Source organism: Nanorana parkeri, unplaced genomic scaffold, assembly GCF_000935625.1.
Source record: "Nanorana parkeri isolate BGI_ZX_2015 unplaced genomic scaffold, ASM93562v1 scaffold2558, whole genome shotgun sequence".
NCBI classification, from domain to species: Eukaryota; Metazoa; Chordata; class Amphibia; order Anura; family Dicroglossidae; genus Nanorana; species Nanorana parkeri.
Genome location: NW_017308826.1, coordinates 73,802 through 91,769, shown reverse-complemented (window position 1 = coordinate 91,769; position 17,968 = coordinate 73,802). Strand labels below are relative to the sequence as shown.

The window sequence follows — 17,968 nt, the reverse complement described above, 5'->3', positions numbered from 1 at the left end:
TCTCATTCACAGCTGTTAATTACAAGGCCTGGCCCAACCGCAGCATTTATGTCACTGAAAGCTTGCTGGCAGCTGAGGGCATTGGCATGCCTTACTGGAAAAAGACTGCCTGCATCCCTACAGCGGCACCCTGCACTACTAAAGGTACAGGGTTTGGACTGGTCTGAGGTGAAATGCATGCATTGAGGCTGATCTGAGGTCTGAAGTTTATACATTGGGGTTGATCCGAGGTCTGTAATGCATGCATTGAGGCTGATGTGAGCACTGAAGTGCATACATTGGGACTGATCTGAGGTCTGAGATGCATGCACTGGTGTTGATCTGAGGTCTGTAACACATGCATTGGGGCTGTCCCGAGATGCATGCATTGGTGTTGATCTGGGGTCCGTAATGCATGCCATGGGGCTGTTCTGAGGTCTGCATGCATCAGTGTTGATCTGAGGTCTGTAATGCATGCATTGTGGCTGATTTGGGGGGTCTGAAGTGCACGCATCGGGACTAATCTGAAGATAGCACTGCTTACAAGGGGTTTATATGAGGTTAGCAGTGCATGCATTGGGAGTTATCTGAGCTCTGTAGTGCAGGCATTGAGGCTGATCTGAGATCTAAGGTGCATGCATTGGGGCTGAACATGTTTTGCATGTGCACCAGTTAATCAATTTTTGCACGTATAGTTGTAGTGCTAATTGCAAGTTAAACTTGTGAAATGATATACAATATTTAATGAGTTTAGTTTGCCATTAGCAGTACAACTATTAGTGCAAAAATTTAAAACTAAAGCTGACCATACGCGGTTATATTTCCCTCGATCTCCTGATCAAGGGATGCCGAGTGGAAGGGTGCTGTTAGGGACACCCACTTTCTGTGCCATTTCAATCAAGATTAAATTGCTAACAGGTTGTCCTCACCTGGAGGTCCAGCTCCTGACACCTCTGCTTCAGCTCCTCTTTCTCAGCTTCTGCTTCCTGAAGTAATTCCATTGTCCTCTTCAGCTGTAATGCAGATGGGCAATACAACAATATTAACAGTATGTCTAGGGGTAACAAAACAATAGTGTACAGCCTTTGTAATAATAACTCGGTTTACTTTAAAAGGGAAGGAAAGGAAGTAAAAAGGAAGGAGGGAACTATACTCCTTGCCAAACTGATATCTGTTTTGATACCTTTAACTCCAACATGCGCGTGCAACCCAATTTAATTTGAGTCCCATAAACCTGCAGTCCTCCGACATGGAGATCCTACTCTGAGATGCTGATTTGACCGAGATACATTCCAGAACTTATCAGGCCTTATAGTGTCATGTTATCCCGGACACATCCCTCTGCTGTCATGATTGTTCCTGTCCTCCTATGGGAACAGGTGGACCCCTCCATGGTTCTTGGGCCCTATGCCCGCAGTCATGTTAAGTATTGTTTTTGTTTTCATGCCGTACCCACACCAGTGTCTGACTGTTCTTTTAGGTTGTATCCGTATGTATATGTTGTTCCCCCATCATCTTTTGGGGGAAACTGTAATAGTCAAAAAAGAATTGATAAAAAGAATAAATACCGTTAGCTTCTGCCCAGCAACCATTGTGAAGTTCTACACAAGGACAGAGGAGAGCAAAAAATGCAAATGACTGCATGCCTAAAAATAACAACTGGCACCTATACCTTACTTAGGCACTCGGTGATCATGCCATGAAGGTCCTTGTTCAGGTACTTCCTGGTTTGGAAGGACAACTGTCTCCCTATTGTCCTTCTGTGTTGTCACCATGTCAGATGCGCCTCCAGGGGGGACTACAAGCACTCATGCTGACTAGTGATGGGCTCGGGCGTGTTCGCAGCTCCACGTGCCGAGCCCGCCAGGAAGCTGACAGCGCCAATCACAGGTACTGGGACATGTTCCCGGTCCGCAGCTGCAGAGATCGGGAAATGTCTCAGTGCCTGTGATTGGCGATGCAGGCTCGGCACGTGGAGCTGCGAACCCGCCCGAGCTCATCACTAATGCTGACATGCATTTAGCAGGCATGGTCCACTGCTTAATGTCACCATCAGGAAATGGCAAACAGCTATTGCATATCATCCAGTCAGTATTGACATCTGCCATAAAATAACTCTTGCCTCTCAGTGATCTGACCCCAGTGACCAGTCATTTAGTGCAGGCGCTTCTATTTCAGATGGCTTCATCAAACATAATAAAGGTTTTATGAAGGCAGACAGTTCAAATACGGCACCGGACAGGCAGGTACACACAGCGGGATGCAGCCCTGTGTGTCTGGGTGACTCAGACATATGTATTAAATCCTATGCATACACAGCCATGGACGAGTCCCTGTGTGGAGTGGGTAGGAATTAGTTCTGGGTGAGGCAGAGTCGGGGAGTGGTGACGATTCCGCCAATAAGTCATTACAACAAAACTAGTTTTATCACAATTAGCCATTGACAATGAAGTAGACACAATATATGATTCATAGCAATTGTGCACATATAATAGATACCTGTTGGTTTAAATCTGAGCTCTGGCCTTCCCTTCCCGGCTCCTCTCCTGGACTGGAAGTGCTTGCTCTAATTTCACTGCACACTGGGAGATTCTCACAACGTGCATTAGATGCTTTTTAAAGCCCAGCACAGGGTTCAGCGTAGTTAACCTTCCCCCCTTTGGTCCCCCTTTGGCTATTTTATGCTTACTTTTTTCCAAGTCTTCAGGCTGGTTATGTGAGTCCACTTCATAGCCACTACTTCTCCAGGATGGGCGATCCTTACCGATGCAGACAGAGGCCCCGATGTGATGATGTCAGCGCCACTATCTGCACCATTACACTGTGGTTGTAGAGCACCATGAACCCTGCCTGGGTCTACAATGCCATTCCATGGCCCCTGCCTGGGTCTACGATACCCTTCTATGGCCCCTACTCTGTGTGGAGTGGGTAGGAATTAGTTCTGGGTGAGGCAGAGTCGGGGAGTGGTGACGATTCCGCCAATAAGTCATTACAACAAAACTAGTTTTATCACAATTAGCCATTGACAATGAAGTAGACACAATATATGATTCATAGCAATTGTGCACATATAATAGATACCTGTTGGTTTAAATCTGAGCTCTGGCCTTCCCTTCCCGGCTCCTCTCCTGGACTGGAAGTGCTTGCTCTAATTTCACTGCACACTGGGAGATTCTCACAACGTGCATTAGATGCTTTTTAAAGCCCAGCACAGGGTTCAGCGTAGTTAACCTTCCCCCCTTTGGTCCCCCTTTGGCTATTTTATGCTTACTTTTTTCCAAGTCTTCAGGCTGGTTATGTGAGTCCACTTCATAGCCACTACTTCTCCAGGATGGGCGATCCTTACCGATGCAGACAGAGGCCCCGATGTGATGATGTCAGCGCCACTATCTGCACCATTACACTGTGGTTGTAGAGCACCATGAACCCTGCCTGGGTCTACAATGCCATTCCATGGCCCCTGCCTGGGTCTACGATACCCTTCTATGGCCCCTACCTGGGTCTACGATACCCTTCTATGGCCCCTACCTGGGTCTATGATACACTTCCATGGTCCCTGCCTAGGTCTACGATGCCCTTCTATAGCCCCTGCCTGGGTCTACAATACCCTTCTATAGCCCCTGCCTGGGTCTACAATGCCCTTCCATGGCCCCTGCCTGGGTCTACAATGCCCTTCCATGGTCCCTGCCTAGGTCTACAATGCCCTTCCATGGCCCCTGCCTAGGTCTACAATGCCCTTCCATGGCCCCTGCCTGGGTCTACAATGCCCTTCTATAGCCCCTGCCTGGGTCTACAATGCCCTTCTATAGCCCCTGTCTGGGTTTACAATGCCCTTCCATGGCCCCGCCTGCGTCTACGATACCCTTCCATGGCCCCTGCCTGGGTCTACGATGCACTTCTATGGCCCTGCCTGGGTCTATGATGCCTTTCCATGGCCCCTGCCTGGGTCGACGATGCCCTTCTATGAACACTCTTAGCATGGATATACATGGAAACACAACCTCCCCCCAGGTTTTCATCTGATAGCCCAGATGAGATGGTCTATTATAGAGGGAGAGGTACCTGATGCTCCAGATCTCCTTCTAGTTCCACCAATGGAAAGTCCACACTGTCCTTACTCATGAGCTGGAAAACACACAAATGGCACATAAATATCTGCACTGTATTTAAACCACAAACCATTAAATTCTTTAGGCCACATTCACACTCATGCAGTTGGTTTACCAAAGGAATAAATATATACTGTATATGTATACACACTGATCAGCTATAACATTCTGACCACTGAGAGGTGACGTGAATAACATTGATTATCTGGTTACAATGGCACCTGGAAATGGCATATGATAGGCAGGAAGTCAACATTTTTTCCATGACGTTGATGTGTTGGAAGCAGAAAAAATGGACAAGTGTAAAGATTTGAGCGACTTTGACAAGGGCCAGATTATGCTGGCTAGACGACTGGGTCAGGGCAACTCCAAAACTGCAGCTCTTGTGGGATGTTCCCGGTCTGAAGTGGTCAGGACCGACCAAAATTGGTCCAAGGAAGGAAAATCGGTGAACCGGCGACATGGTCATGGGCAGACAAGGCTCACTGATGCACTTGGGGAGCAAAGGCTGGCCTGTGCAGTCCGATCCAACAGAAGAGTAACTGTAGCTTAAATTGCTGAAAAGTTAAAGCAGAACTCCGGGGAGAAATATTCTTAACCCTTGCGGTAGGGCTCCCCCCGCACTGCAAGGGTTAAGTGTTCATTTTTATCTTGGCTCGAAACAAACAAAGTTATACTCACCCAATTCTGCGAGCTGGCTTGCACTGCAGCAATGTAATGTCCCTCAGCGCCCTCACATCCTATATGCAGTGTATAGAATGTGATGACTCACTGGACCTTGGGCCGCTGCAGCAGTCTAAGATCACAGGGAGTCTAACACTGCCTGGACTTTGGGCAAATGGGATTCCCAGTCTCTACTAAAAATTAACATGTCGTCCAAATACACCGCAACATATTCCTATTGAGATTGTAAAGTCCTATCCATCGCCAACTTCTAACTTCCTTCTGTATGGTTGGGGTACCAACAATTGTTCTACAACGTCTTCCCGTTCTCTTGTGACTCGATAAAGCAAGTCATTATTCACTGCAAAGCAAGGCCACCGCTCATTTGCACCTGGCTCCTGGGGAACGCCATTTATAACAACCACTTGTTCTCTTGTCTGCGTCAAGTTAGGTTCTATATCTGGGCTGTTCCAGAAACCCTCCTGGTCACCTCCAGATCAGGCAGGACAAGAGGTATATTGTCATGCACCAAATTCCTCACCACCCCCACCTCTTGGGTAAAAGAACCATATGTAGTGGAGATTGGCAGGAGGATGAGGGGGTATTCCCTAGCGCCCCCATGAAAACATACAACCCGTAGTCTTGGACAAGTGTAACCATGCTTCTGGAGTCCAGTAAGGCCACGGCGGGGAAGTGATTCACCTGCACCTCACACTCAAATCGCCCCTCACTAAGGTTCAGGGGGGTGGTGCAAGCTTTGTGTGCATAAAAGAACCCCCTCCGGAGAGCCCCACATTCCATGGGCTCCTCCTTTAGCAGACACTGTGTCCGGGTATGGCTCCAGGAGCGGCATCGCAAGCTTTGTACATCTCCTGTTCTCTGAGTAGGGACAGATCTCTGAGGAGCTGAGGAAGATGACATTCTTGGATGCTGATTCCAGGATTCCGTGGGACTTCCTTCTGAAGAGCTGTGGTTGGCTAAGTTGCCCTTGGTGGAATGGGTCCTTGTCGCTTGACAGGGCCAGCAGATCCTCCACCATAGTGTACCTTTCAACCGTCTCTACAAGTTGGTCCACTGTCGTGGGGTCTCTATGGCTGACCCCGAGGTCATCTGGCAGGGACCTAAGGTATCAGTCCAACACAACCCGTTCCACCATCTGGGGACCAGACATTGGTTCTGGCTGCAGCCATTTCTTGACCAGCTGCACCAGGTCATGCATCTGGGACCTTGGCAGCCGTTCTGGATGATATCTCCAGCAGTGAACTCTTTGCGCCCAAACGGCCATAGTCAAACCCTAATCGGGCCAGGATTTCTGCCCTCATAGTTTTTAGCATCACCAGGTGGCAGATCAAAGTAGGCCTTTTGAGGGTCCCCAGTAAGGAAAGGGATGATGAGGCCGGCCCACTGATCTTGGAGGTCATCCCTCTCTTTTGGCTGTCCTCGCTAAGGTGGTAAGGAAAGCCTCTACATCATCACTGGGGGTCAGCTTCTGCAGGTAGTGGCTGGCCCTCATGGTTACCTGGTTCCTAGGAAGAACAGCCGCTTGCTCACACCCCTGCGAAAGTTGCCGCACTGCCTCCTGCAAGGCAGTCATCTGTGTCTGCATGGCTCCTTGCTGGGCTACAAGCTGAACTACCAACAGGTGGGTACTTCCTTGCTGCTGGGCCAGCGCCTCCTCATGACGGGTCTGTGCTCCCTCATGGTGGGTCTAAGCTTGCATATTAGCCAAGGTCAGCTGCTTGATCAGTTCCTCCATTGTTGCAGACTTCAGAGTTTGCACTGTCCCCTTAAATGTCAGTTTTTGACCCAAACACGGTTTCTGCGCCTGTCACTCTGTCCTGCCCGCATTCGAGCACCAGTTGTGAAGTTTGGGGAATTTAACAGTCCGCCTTCCATGGCACAAAGGAAATAAAATAAAAGTCAACTTTCTTCCGCACAAAAGAAAAAATTAAATAATCTCACCAACTTAACCGGCTTGTGCATGTAAGAAGGGGTTTAACAGTCCCAGGATTTTGGAGGGTCTCCCCCAGCCGACAGACTCCCAGCAGGGTTATGAAGTTCCTCAACACAACTGCTTGTCAGACGCCAATCTGTCTACACAACTCCGTACTACTTCTCCTTTGCTCTAGACAGCTTCCGGTCTTTAAAAACCACTTATTTGCCCCTTAAAGGGACCACAACCCAAACATAGGGGGAAACATAGCCCCTTTTCCTTTTCAGGATCCATCCCTGGTGTCCTGTACTATATATATCTATCTATATATATAGATAGATATATATAGATAGATATATATATAATACATATTGGCTGCTTACTTAGCAAAGTGAACTTGCAATTTGCAATGGAGTTTTCACTCAGCTTAGTGAATGTGGTGAAGCTCTGCTGACTTCCATGATCCAAATATGTGCAAGCAAAAAGCCTGTTTTTAAAGTGTTGTTGCATGTGATTGGGTATTCCTTGTAAAGTACCACGCTCACCGCGTTCACTGAGCTGATAGTAACATTCCCTTTGCTAAGTAAACATACTCTAATTGAGTAAATCAATCCCTGTGCCTTGCATTCAAGCAGCATGTATTCGTCTGTTAAAGTCTATCTATACCCAGATTTTTGGGTATAGATAACCCCTCAGGGGATCCAGGGATCCTTTAGAGAGATTTCCTCTCACTTTCTCACCTTTTACTGGAAAGGAAGTTAGGGAAAAATCTGCAACAGGGAAATAGATACCAATTGAAAAACTGACCAAGATTTTAGCATTTCCCTACTTAACTTAGAAAAAGCTATTTTAGTTCCTGTCCAGCGGACTTGATAACATAACCTGAAGAAACTTTGGACTGTAATGTGTGCGGGAACCATAAAGTGACACTAAACTCAGGAGTTAAATCTTAAAAATGCATTTAAGTCCCTTAACTATGAACAACAATGTATCTTATTTGTGTATCACTCGGCTGTAGATCCTCCAATCATCTCTGAATTGGTGCTGACACTGTCCTTCCTTCTTGTGCCCCTACTTGTGTTCCCCATAGTCCCTGTGTGTGTTGTAGAGTAGTCACCATTCCAAGCTCGCTCCTGTGATGGACTATAATCTTAATGTAAGTCAGTAAATTAAACGTGAGATTGTAGTCCATACCGGGAGTGAGCTTGGAGCGGTGACTACTTTACAACACACACAGGAACCATGGGGAAATATTCACTTTTGCTGAAGAGGTTGGTGATGACAGGGACACCGACAGTTTGATTTGGGGCCGATTTAGCAGGAATCAGCTGAAATTCAAGCTATGGGCGGCCAGCTTTACTGTGAAGAAGCCTTTCCGTATGCAAAGATGAAAATCTCTTCTCCCCCAGATGCAAGGCGCCCTCTTGTCCCTGCCAATTATTATAAAGTGAATATCTTTGCACCAAGTTCACTATGTGGGCCATATAGTGAACCTGGTCTTCATCTATAGGCAACCTCGGCATTCCAGCTGTGGTAAAACAACATATGCCATCATGACTATGCCTCTGGGAGTCATGCCTGTGGCTCAGAATCTTGCAATGCCTTATAGTTCCACAACAGCTGCAGTGCCTAGGTTGCCTTCCCCTGATCTACATATTCGTTCTTGGTCAGAGACTTGGAAAGCATTAAAGCCAAGGCATCAACATGACAGCCATGGAACTAACATCCTCAGCTGAGAGGTCAGCAATGGCAGCCCCCATAATTCCCGTATAACACAATGCCTACAGCATCCCAGCACTGCACTATGGCAGCCAAAGCTGTCATAATGGCCAATGTGCCAAAGACGTGCCGATGTTGTGTCACCCCAGAGCCCTAACTCTTCAAACCAATGAATCCCCCCACCCAACTCTTCAGTGACTGCAGGGCCGGAGGTGGGATCTCCAGTTCCTACATTCTTCTGAGTCTGCAGGGTGTGAAATGTATTTGGATGTTTACAAGTGTACACCTCTATAAACCTAATTCTGAATATGAGGCAACCAAACACACTAATAAATCTATTTGTGACTCATTACAAATACACGGAAATTCCTCTGTAAGACGGCTGTCATATGCCACACCCAGACAGAAAACTATCTATGCAATCATTTCTCTCTATAGACTTATTAGGATTCTCTCTTGGCATGATGACTCGGTGGAGGGTCACCTAAGAGGAAAGACTACTTTCCCTAAATCTGAGGATTGATAGTCATCTCTTCACTTTGTGTTTTCTTTTCAGAATTCTAAACCACATGACACTAAATACAGGGAGGGAGTTGAATTCTGCCTTCACAGTAGTCAAAGTCATCTTTTCTTCTGGACATACATAGGAGAGCAGTAGAACTATGCAAGTTCTATGCATCGTGTGACCCCCCAGGAGGTCATCTTTGCAACAGTACCAAAGTACCACCAAAACCAAGGGGAGGGCCCCAACACAGTGTGTGTCTCATGGCCAGGAGCACTTAAAATCACCCCCAAACATGGCTCTCTTCCTGCAGGAATATTACAAGGATCCTTGCTCAGTTGTCACAAGGGCGAGCCAAGCATACATGATTTTGGTGGTACTTTGGTATTGGTGCAAAGATGACCTCCAGGGGTCACACGACGCATAGAACTTGCATAGTCCTACTTCTCTCCTTTGTATGTTCAGAAGTAAAGATGGCTTAGGCATAGCACATGGCATAAGGAGACACAGTTCAAGTTCCATCCGGGAGCACGCACGCAAAGGTGGCTCCATAGGACCCTGCAAGGGATACAGGAAGACCTGAACTTGCTTATTATTAAATGAGCCTTAAATATCAATTTAAGGAATAAGCTGAACTGACTATTTTACCCGGTGTTCCGTCTCACTCTAAATCCAACTTGTTACAGAATAAATCAGTGGCCGCTTACCTCCTGAATGGCAGTCATTACCACATGCTGTACGGACTCTTCCAGGGTCATGATGATCTGGATGTGTTCTGCAAATAATGGAACAAAGGAGTGACAACTGGAGCGCAACGGTAACTAAGAACAATTCCTTAAAGGGTCACTCCAACCCACTGCCCAGCTGTTGTAAAATAAAACAGCAGCTTTGTGCAATGCTCACCCCCTCTCCGGCACTGGACATGAGGAACGGTGGTCCTGAGCTGGTCTTCCTCCAGGTTGAATGACAACCAATGCCATACAACCAATGCCATATACTAAAACGATATTCGGGCATATAAAAAATTTGTTATCAGAACGCTTGGAGGCCACATTGGCCGCTGGTGCGTTCTGCGCATGCCCGCCACCATCTTGGAGGCGGGTTGCATAACGTCACACGACTCCTCATCATGGTTGACGTTATGCACAGAACGAGCAGTGGCCAGATCGGCCGCCATCTGTTCTGCGCATGCACGCCGTGATTTTGGAGTATACCTTGGTATACACCGTGATGGCAACGTCCATATATTCTTGGTGTATACCAAGATATACTCCAAAATGCGGCAATCATGCGCAGAACGCGGGCCCGCTGGTCAATTAGGCAGCAGGGTGTATATAGCGTGTAGCAGCCCACTAGATGCTGATTTGGGGTCACAGAAGGACATTAATAAATATTCTACTTTGACCCAAAAGAGGACTAAAGCCAAAAAAAAAAATAGTTTGGCTTTAGTTCTCTTTTAAGTCCTTAAAAATGATTTTATAGATAATAAGTTCCCCCGAATGAGTTAACTAAAACCCGGAACAGCAAACCGTATTTTTTTATTATGAAAAATCATTGAATGTTCAGATTGTCGGCTAATCAGGGAACGGCAACGCCATCAGCGGGAAAAGAGGAACTTCCTTCCACGTTGATAAGTTTCAGTCAAAGGTCATAAACACAATAAAAATCTCAGAGAAGATTCATGGAAGGAATAGAATGGGAATGTTTCTCCTCTGTGATTGGTCCAATGTCACTGCCATGGGTTCCGTCCTTACCTTGTTTCTTCTCGCAGTTAATGGCGCACCCCAGAATGAGCTGTATCAGTCGCCCCATTTCCGTCGGGTCCGAATGTTCCGCAATCTGGTTGAGGTCGGGGAGGAACTCCGAGATTTGCTGGTCCAGAACCTGGGAACATTGTACACTTAGATTAGGGGAATTAAAAGGGGACTGCTGGGGATCAATATGATTTCTGGGGTTCCCTAACTCTGGCCTTCCCTTCAGTCTTCTATCTGACCCCCAGCCTTCCCTTCAGTCTTCTATCTGACCTCCGTCCTTCCCTTCAGTCTTCTATCTGACCCCCAGCCTTCCCTTCAGTCTTCTATCTGACCTCCGTCCTTCCCTTCAGTCTTCTATCTGACCTCCGTCCTCCCCTTCAGTTTTATATCTGACCTCCGTCCTCCCCTTCAGTCTTCTATCTGACCTCCGTCCTTCCCTTCAGTCTTGCACTCCTCCCCTTCAGTCTTCTATCTGACCTCCGTCCTTCCCTTCAGTCTTCTATCTGACCTCCGTCCTCCCCTTCAGTTTTATATCTGACCTCCGTCCTCCCCTTCAGTCTTCTATCTGACCTCCGTCCTTCCCTTCAGTCTTGCACAGTTGTACCGGCTCCTCTCCTGGACTGAAATGGCTTCCTCTGATTTCACGGCACACTGCGCGCTTCTCACAATATGCATTAGACGCTGCAACAAGTCAGATAGAGCCCGCCTCATTTCCTGGCTGGAGGACATCCAGCATCATCTAGTACTTTTCTCCCCAGCCTGACCGTCCCTAGCCCCGCCCCTTTCATTCTTTGGACTTCAATTTTTTCAATCATGGAGGCTCGGCGTCACATGTGGATGTTACCTAGGGCTGTCTGTATGCAAATGCTGCCTGTCTAGGAACACCCACTCCTGCACACTGACATCCACCCATCAAGGCATTCTGATATTTACATAACTGCTCCCAAGAGCCCGCCCACTGCTTGCATCAGGGCTGAGGGTTCTTAAGAGAAGTACCGAGGCAGGGTGCTGTGATGTTTTAAGGAAGCTAGGCCCCTGCCGGCCCCTCCCACCAGCCATGATCTGCCTGCGTTGCACAGAGAAGCACAGGTTTAATTTAAACATTTCATTAGCATGTTAATGGAGGGGGGAGTCCTGCCGATTCAGCCTAAATCCAAACAGTGTGGCCCCTTCCTGGCACCCCTCCATTTAACAAAACTTGATTGTTAATCAACATTTGTTGAAGGAGCCCATCTGAAAATTCTTGACTGAGCAGACACAGCAGCCAATCAGGTATTTTGACAGCGTGGATTGGGAAATTGAGCTTTTGAGAAACCGCATAGTACATGGCCAGCCTACGATCACAGAAAGATCTCCTATAGGCTGCTGTGGGTGGTGACCCTTTGCTGGGCCACTGGCCGGGGTTGTACAGGCCGTCCTCCTGTACTGTGCCCTTGCTCCATAGGGTCAGGCAGAGGGCCCAGACCTGTCAGGAATTATGTCCAGACACTAGCACAGTGAGTCATAGTGGCTCTGTGTGACGGAGCGTGCATGTGAGCGCTCTGGGGGACGCGGAAAGACAGAAAAGCAGACCACGGCAGTGATGTGGCTGATAGTTTTCCACTACACAGGCTCCTCCCCTCTGCAGTCTATTATGAATGCAGCTGCTAGACTCATCCACCTGACCAACCGCTCAGTGTCTGCAACCCCTCTCTGCCCATCCCTCCACTGGCTTCCATCCCCCCCTGCTAATCCCTGCACTGGCCTCCATCCCCCACCCCCTTTTAATTCAAAATATTAACAACCACTTACAAAGCCGTCCACAACTCCGCCCCCGGCTATATCTAAAACCTGGTCTCAAAGTATCACCCTAACCGTCCCCTCGGCTCTTCACAAGACCTCCTGCTTTCCAGTTCCCTCATAACTCCTCCCATGCTCGCCTCCAGGATTTCTCTAGAGCCTCTCCCATCCTATGGAACTCTTTACCCCAACCTGTCCTTCTATCTCCCACTCTGCCTCAAGGCGTTCCCTAAAAAGACTCATCTCTTCAGGGAAGCCTATCCCACCTCAACCTAACCACTGAACTAACACTTTCTCAAACAATTCCTCCCCACAGAGGTACCTCCTCATGTATCACTGGCCCCTCCCTTTTAGATTGTAACCCCTCAGGGGCAGGGCCCTCCTTACCATCTTGTCTTGAATTGTATTGTAATTGTAATGTCTTCCTTATATTATAAAGCGCTGCGCAAACTGTTGGCGCTATATAAATCCTGTATAATAATAATAATGTCAATGTCCACACAATTGCCACTAATCTACTCTCCTGTGCTTCCAAGTCCTGCACCGGCAGTCATACAGAGCACGGGGGTGGAGAAAGCCGGGGCCAGTCAGGTTGTATGGGGCCCCGTGATTTTTAATGGCAGCCCTGGCCCTTCAGCTCCCACGTCTAGCCCAGCACGTGTCCCGTCTTACCTCTTTGTAATAATCCCCAATCCCCTGGAGGATCTTCTTTAGATTGTTGATCTAAGCAAACGAGGAGAAGATTAAAGTCAAACACGGAATTAGTGGACGTCCGATACAGCGTATTACAAGATCCATATCACTCAGAACAAACAGTCCGTTTATAACAGTTCCCGGCTCCGCACACAAGTCGTGTTTATGGCAAATATTTGCATGTGTTTCAGATTCATTCAAATGGGCCGCTGTCATAACATGGCCGCCCCGCGTGAATGGTGCTGAGAGACGGGAGAGACAAAGGCCGAGATTCAGGAGCAGACAATGGCGCCCTGCAATGAGCAGCGCCTGAAGGGAATGTGTAGACCTTATGATGAGTTTTAGATGTCCACATAAAAGAGATCAGCTGGATGCATCAATGTGCTTCATTGCACTTGCTTCTGTCTGGTTTGTAATCATAGCTGTACAGAAGAACGGCCATATTGGATCATTCCATACACAGGCTCTTCTTCCTGCTCCTTCTGACAATGCAAGTCAATGAGTCATCCTGACCCATTCTAAAACAATGCACTCCCTATGCGGCAGCCATACAGGATCATTCCATACACAGGTTCTGCTGTGGCTGCGCTTTACTGCTCCTTTGTACAATGCAAGTCTATGAGTAGTCTGACCCATTCTAAAACAATGCACTCCCTGTGCGGCCACCATATGGGATCATTCAATACACAGTCTCTGCTTCCTGCTCTGCTGTGGATGTGCTTTACTGCACCTTTATACAATGCAAGTCTATGAGTAGCCTGACCCATTCTAAAACAATACACTCCCTGTGCGGCAGGCATACAGGATCATTCCATACACAGGCTCTGTTTCCTGCTCTCCAGTGGCTGTGCTTTACTGCTCCTAGATTTATATTACATAACTTCCAGTCCCATACCTGTCATTGCTCAGCTCCTGAAGCCCAGCAATAAGCTATTGAAGTGTGATCTGCACTTCAAGTGCTTTTTTAAAGTGTAAATGTGACACTAGGGGTCTTTGGACCCCCAGTATCACTTTAAAAGAGGACCTGTCACTGCCAATATGCTATCAGTCAAACCGAAGGGCTGCTGTACGGGCTATTCACTATAGCCAGTACGGCTCCCGCAGGCGGCTGAGCGGCTCAGCTGAGCCGAAGGCATACGCTTCAGCTCGACTGAGCCAAAGTGACAGCTGAAGGCCGGCTGTTCACCTCGCAAATGACAGCTGGGCGGAGCCAGATGTGATCTCAAGGCTGGCTCCGCCCAGTTGTAATGACAGATCAGCATCCCCAAATGACCTGGGGACGCTGATCTGTCATTAAACAACAACAACTGGGCGGAGCCGGCCGTGACGTCGCGGCCAGCTCCGCCCAGTTGTTATTCATTGTCCGTCCCGGACAAGACTCTGGCAGGTGCCGGCCAATAGTAAACAGTTGGGCGGAGCTAGCTGTCACTGCCCAATTGCTTTTTTTTTTTGTTTTTTTAATTATTATTTTTTTTTTTCCCAATGTATTATTAATTTACATTTTTAAACATTTTTTTCAACTTTTTGCTATTCTGCCTCGGTACCACGGAGGTACCGAGCAGAATAGCCGAGCCGAATGCCGCTCGGTGGCATTTGGCTATTCACTTACTGCCATTTGGCCCCTTTGAGAATAGGGCCGAACAGCTGCGAGTGAGCTGCAGAGCATGTTTGGCTGACCGAAAGCCGATGTACGGCTGAAATCAGCCGCACTGAGCCGTAGTGAATAGTCGAACGTTGTTCGGCTCACTTCACTACGGCTCGGTTATTCACTCGGCTGCCTTCGGCAGCTTTGTGAATGACTCTTTTAATGTTTGGGGTTTGATAATAAGTGGCGCTAATGTCGTGCAACACATACAAATTTGCAACTGACACCATGTTATTCTACAGGTTCTTGGCTTTCAGAAAATAGATCATGTTTTGGGGTTTGAAGTAGTTTTCAGGCCTATAACATGGCCTCGGTCATTAAGGGCTTCATGTCAACTTTAAATCAATTCACATCTTCCTCTATATAAACTGTAAAAAGTAGGGATGCACCTATATATCGGCCGCCGAAACATATCGGCCGAAAATGGCACTTTTAGCTTAATGCCGAAAGTGCCATTTTCCTGCCGATACATCGGCGCATGCGTGCTTTCTTTCCTCCCCACTGGGCGCTGCTCTGTGTCCCAGCGCGGAGGTGAGAAAGTGACAGCCGGCCGAGCGCTGCGGGAGGAGAGCGCTGTGAGCAGCCGGTGTCTCCTCCCACACCGCTCAGCTGCCTATCACAGTCCGGCAGATCGGTGAGGGGGCGGAGACAGCCCGTGCTGTCACAGGAGGCTGAGATCTCCTCCCTAAACCGCTCACTCAGCCTCCTGTGACAGCGCGAGTCAGAGAGGAGAGCGGGTACAAGCAGTCGGTGATCAGTGATCGCTGAGTGTTTGTAAATAATTGAGGACCTGGTATGTGGACTATATCCTTAATTATAAATGAATGGGAAGATCTACATCCCCTCCTGTTCATTCATGATTGTAGTTATTAGGGCTGGTAATGATTAAAATTTTCGTGTTCGATTAATCGATTAAAAAAATTTTCTATTTAGACCCCTAATATTTCCCCAAAGCCCCTAAAAAGTAAAAAATAAAAATATTTAATAAAAATGAATGAATAAATAAAAATAAATATAAAAAAAATTAAAAAGTTTAAAAACAAATAAATAAAATATTTGAAAAATTTAAAAAAATTAAAATAAAAAAAATTTCGGTTTCGGCCTGACAATTTTTTTTATTTCGGTTTTTAAATTTCTATTTTGGTGCACCTCTAGTAAAAAGACAATCATCTATTTTTAATGTTCAGAATTGTATCAGTTCAGGGAGAAGCCGACAATGACAGCTACCTTTATCCTTCGATTATCACCGACGTCGTCTTTAATGCGTCCCAGCCAAGACTCGTTAAACCAAGAGCCGTCTCTACGTTGGGTGAGAGAAGACAAGTCAGCCTCATACATCACTGTGACTGATACATTTATAGACAGAAGAACAAAGAAACTCCATGGGACGTAACAGGTATAAAAGTCCAACTATTACTTTGTACTATTTTATTGATGGATCACCAGAAACAAAGTAAAAAGTTTAACTTGTATTTAGTAATCAACAAAACCTTCCCCTCAAACCCATCACACACATAAACATAATAACAGTCCGGGTAATAAAGTGTATCCATTAGTTCTTAATAAACAATATCACTGTGTGTAAACAATGACAGCGAGATGATGAATTCTCAACTCCCAGACAACTAGAACATTAAGCACTTAAAGGAGAACTATGGGGTTAAGGCTTTTCCCCATATTTCTCCTTAGGGTAACGGGAGGACAAAAACTAGCGTCCTCCCGTCACCCTAGGCTCAGTATATAGGGAGCTGTAGCTCGCGGTATACTGAGACGCCGCAGCCGGAGCATAATTGTCCTTCAAGTGATGATAATGATTTTAATATATGGATTTGATTGATACTAGTATCGGAATCGGTGCCGATGCCAAGTATTCCGGTGAGTACTCGGCCCAAATGCTCCGATGCCTAGCCCGATACTTGAGCTTCTGGTATCAGGAAGTCGGGCAGCGTGTCATGACTCGCCGCCTAGCTTCCTGATTGGTCGGGAAGCTGGCCAATCAGGAAGTCAGACAGCGAGTCATTACACGGCACCCGGCTTCCTGATTGGCCAGAAAGCCGGCTACATGCTTTCTCGTCACCTGGTGACGAGGGAGCATGGAGACGGCTTCCCTGCTCATCGGGAAGCCGGGTGGCGAGTCTTTACACGCTGCCCGGCTTTCTGGCTAATCAGCAAGTCAGGTGGCGAGCCATTACACGCCGCCTGGCTTCCTTAATGGGACTTCCGGTATTGGTATTCGGTATCGGTGAGTACCAAAAAAAAAAAATATCGGTACTCGATAAAATAATTAATTGATACAATGCTATACACGTAAGCATATGCCTTTCAAACAATGTAAATGTGCAAAACAGTGATGGGGAGATGATCAAACTGACACGTTTCATGAACCAAGGGTCCACTTCATCAGGAAAACGTCGGAGGGAATTATCTCCAGACATACAAATACGCTGTGATAGCAGACATCCAGATACCTGTAGGCATATGCTAATTCTCATCCTTTATATAGAAGTGATACACCTGTGTGTCTGCCATCACAACATATTTTATAATTGAAGTTCAATCACTTGTTTTCCTGATGAAGTAGACCCTTGGTTCATGAAACGCGTCGGTATTCATTGTTTCCCAATCACTATTTTGCACATTGCTTATCGGGAATACTCTCACATGTATAGCATTGTATTAATCTATTTCATATATTAAAATCATTATCACCACTTATGTGCACAATGTTTTGGTTGTCTGGGAGGAAAGCATCGATAATTCATCATCTCACCGTCATTGTTTATACATAGTGACATGGTTTATTAGGACATAACGGATATACTTTATTGATTACCTGGACTATTATTTATATGTTATGTGTATGATGGGTATGAGGTGGAGGTGTTGAAGCTGATTTATAAATCTCCACCTCAGTATACAGCTGGGTGATTGCAGTGCTCACAGAGCTACCCCCACTAGGTGGCGCTGCGGTACATAGACATTTCCTATGCTCCTCGGCTCCATCTAGTGGCGGTAGGGATGTGCAAACAGCATTTGACCAGCTATATGCTGTACTATTTATGGACAATTCCCCTGACATTTGCTCCATGGAGGGCAGGGTAGGTGGAACATAAGCCCCCACTCGCCCGCACCCTCTCCTGGGCACCAAAGAGTCCTATGCCATTAACAACAGGGCAGTAGTAGTTTGATGAT

At 47.0% G+C, this 17,968-nt stretch overlaps 1 protein-coding gene across 1 annotated transcript in view; it reads right to left on the bottom strand.

Annotated features, from left to right (window-relative positions):
• HOOK1 (hook microtubule tethering protein 1) overlaps positions 1–17,968 on the bottom strand; it is a 45,479-nt gene that overhangs the window by 16,039 nt on the left and 11,472 nt on the right. Inside the window, exons 3-8 of the mRNA XM_018573829.1 lie at positions 16,004–16,076; positions 13,111–13,161; positions 10,660–10,789; positions 9,613–9,680; positions 4,042–4,104; positions 909–992 (exon numbers count right to left, since the gene is read on the bottom strand). Coding sequence (XP_018429331.1) covers positions 909–992; positions 4,042–4,104; positions 9,613–9,680; positions 10,660–10,789; positions 13,111–13,161; positions 16,004–16,076 — 469 coding nt within the window. The remainder of the gene's footprint in view (positions 1–908; positions 993–4,041; positions 4,105–9,612; positions 9,681–10,659; positions 10,790–13,110; positions 13,162–16,003; positions 16,077–17,968) is intronic.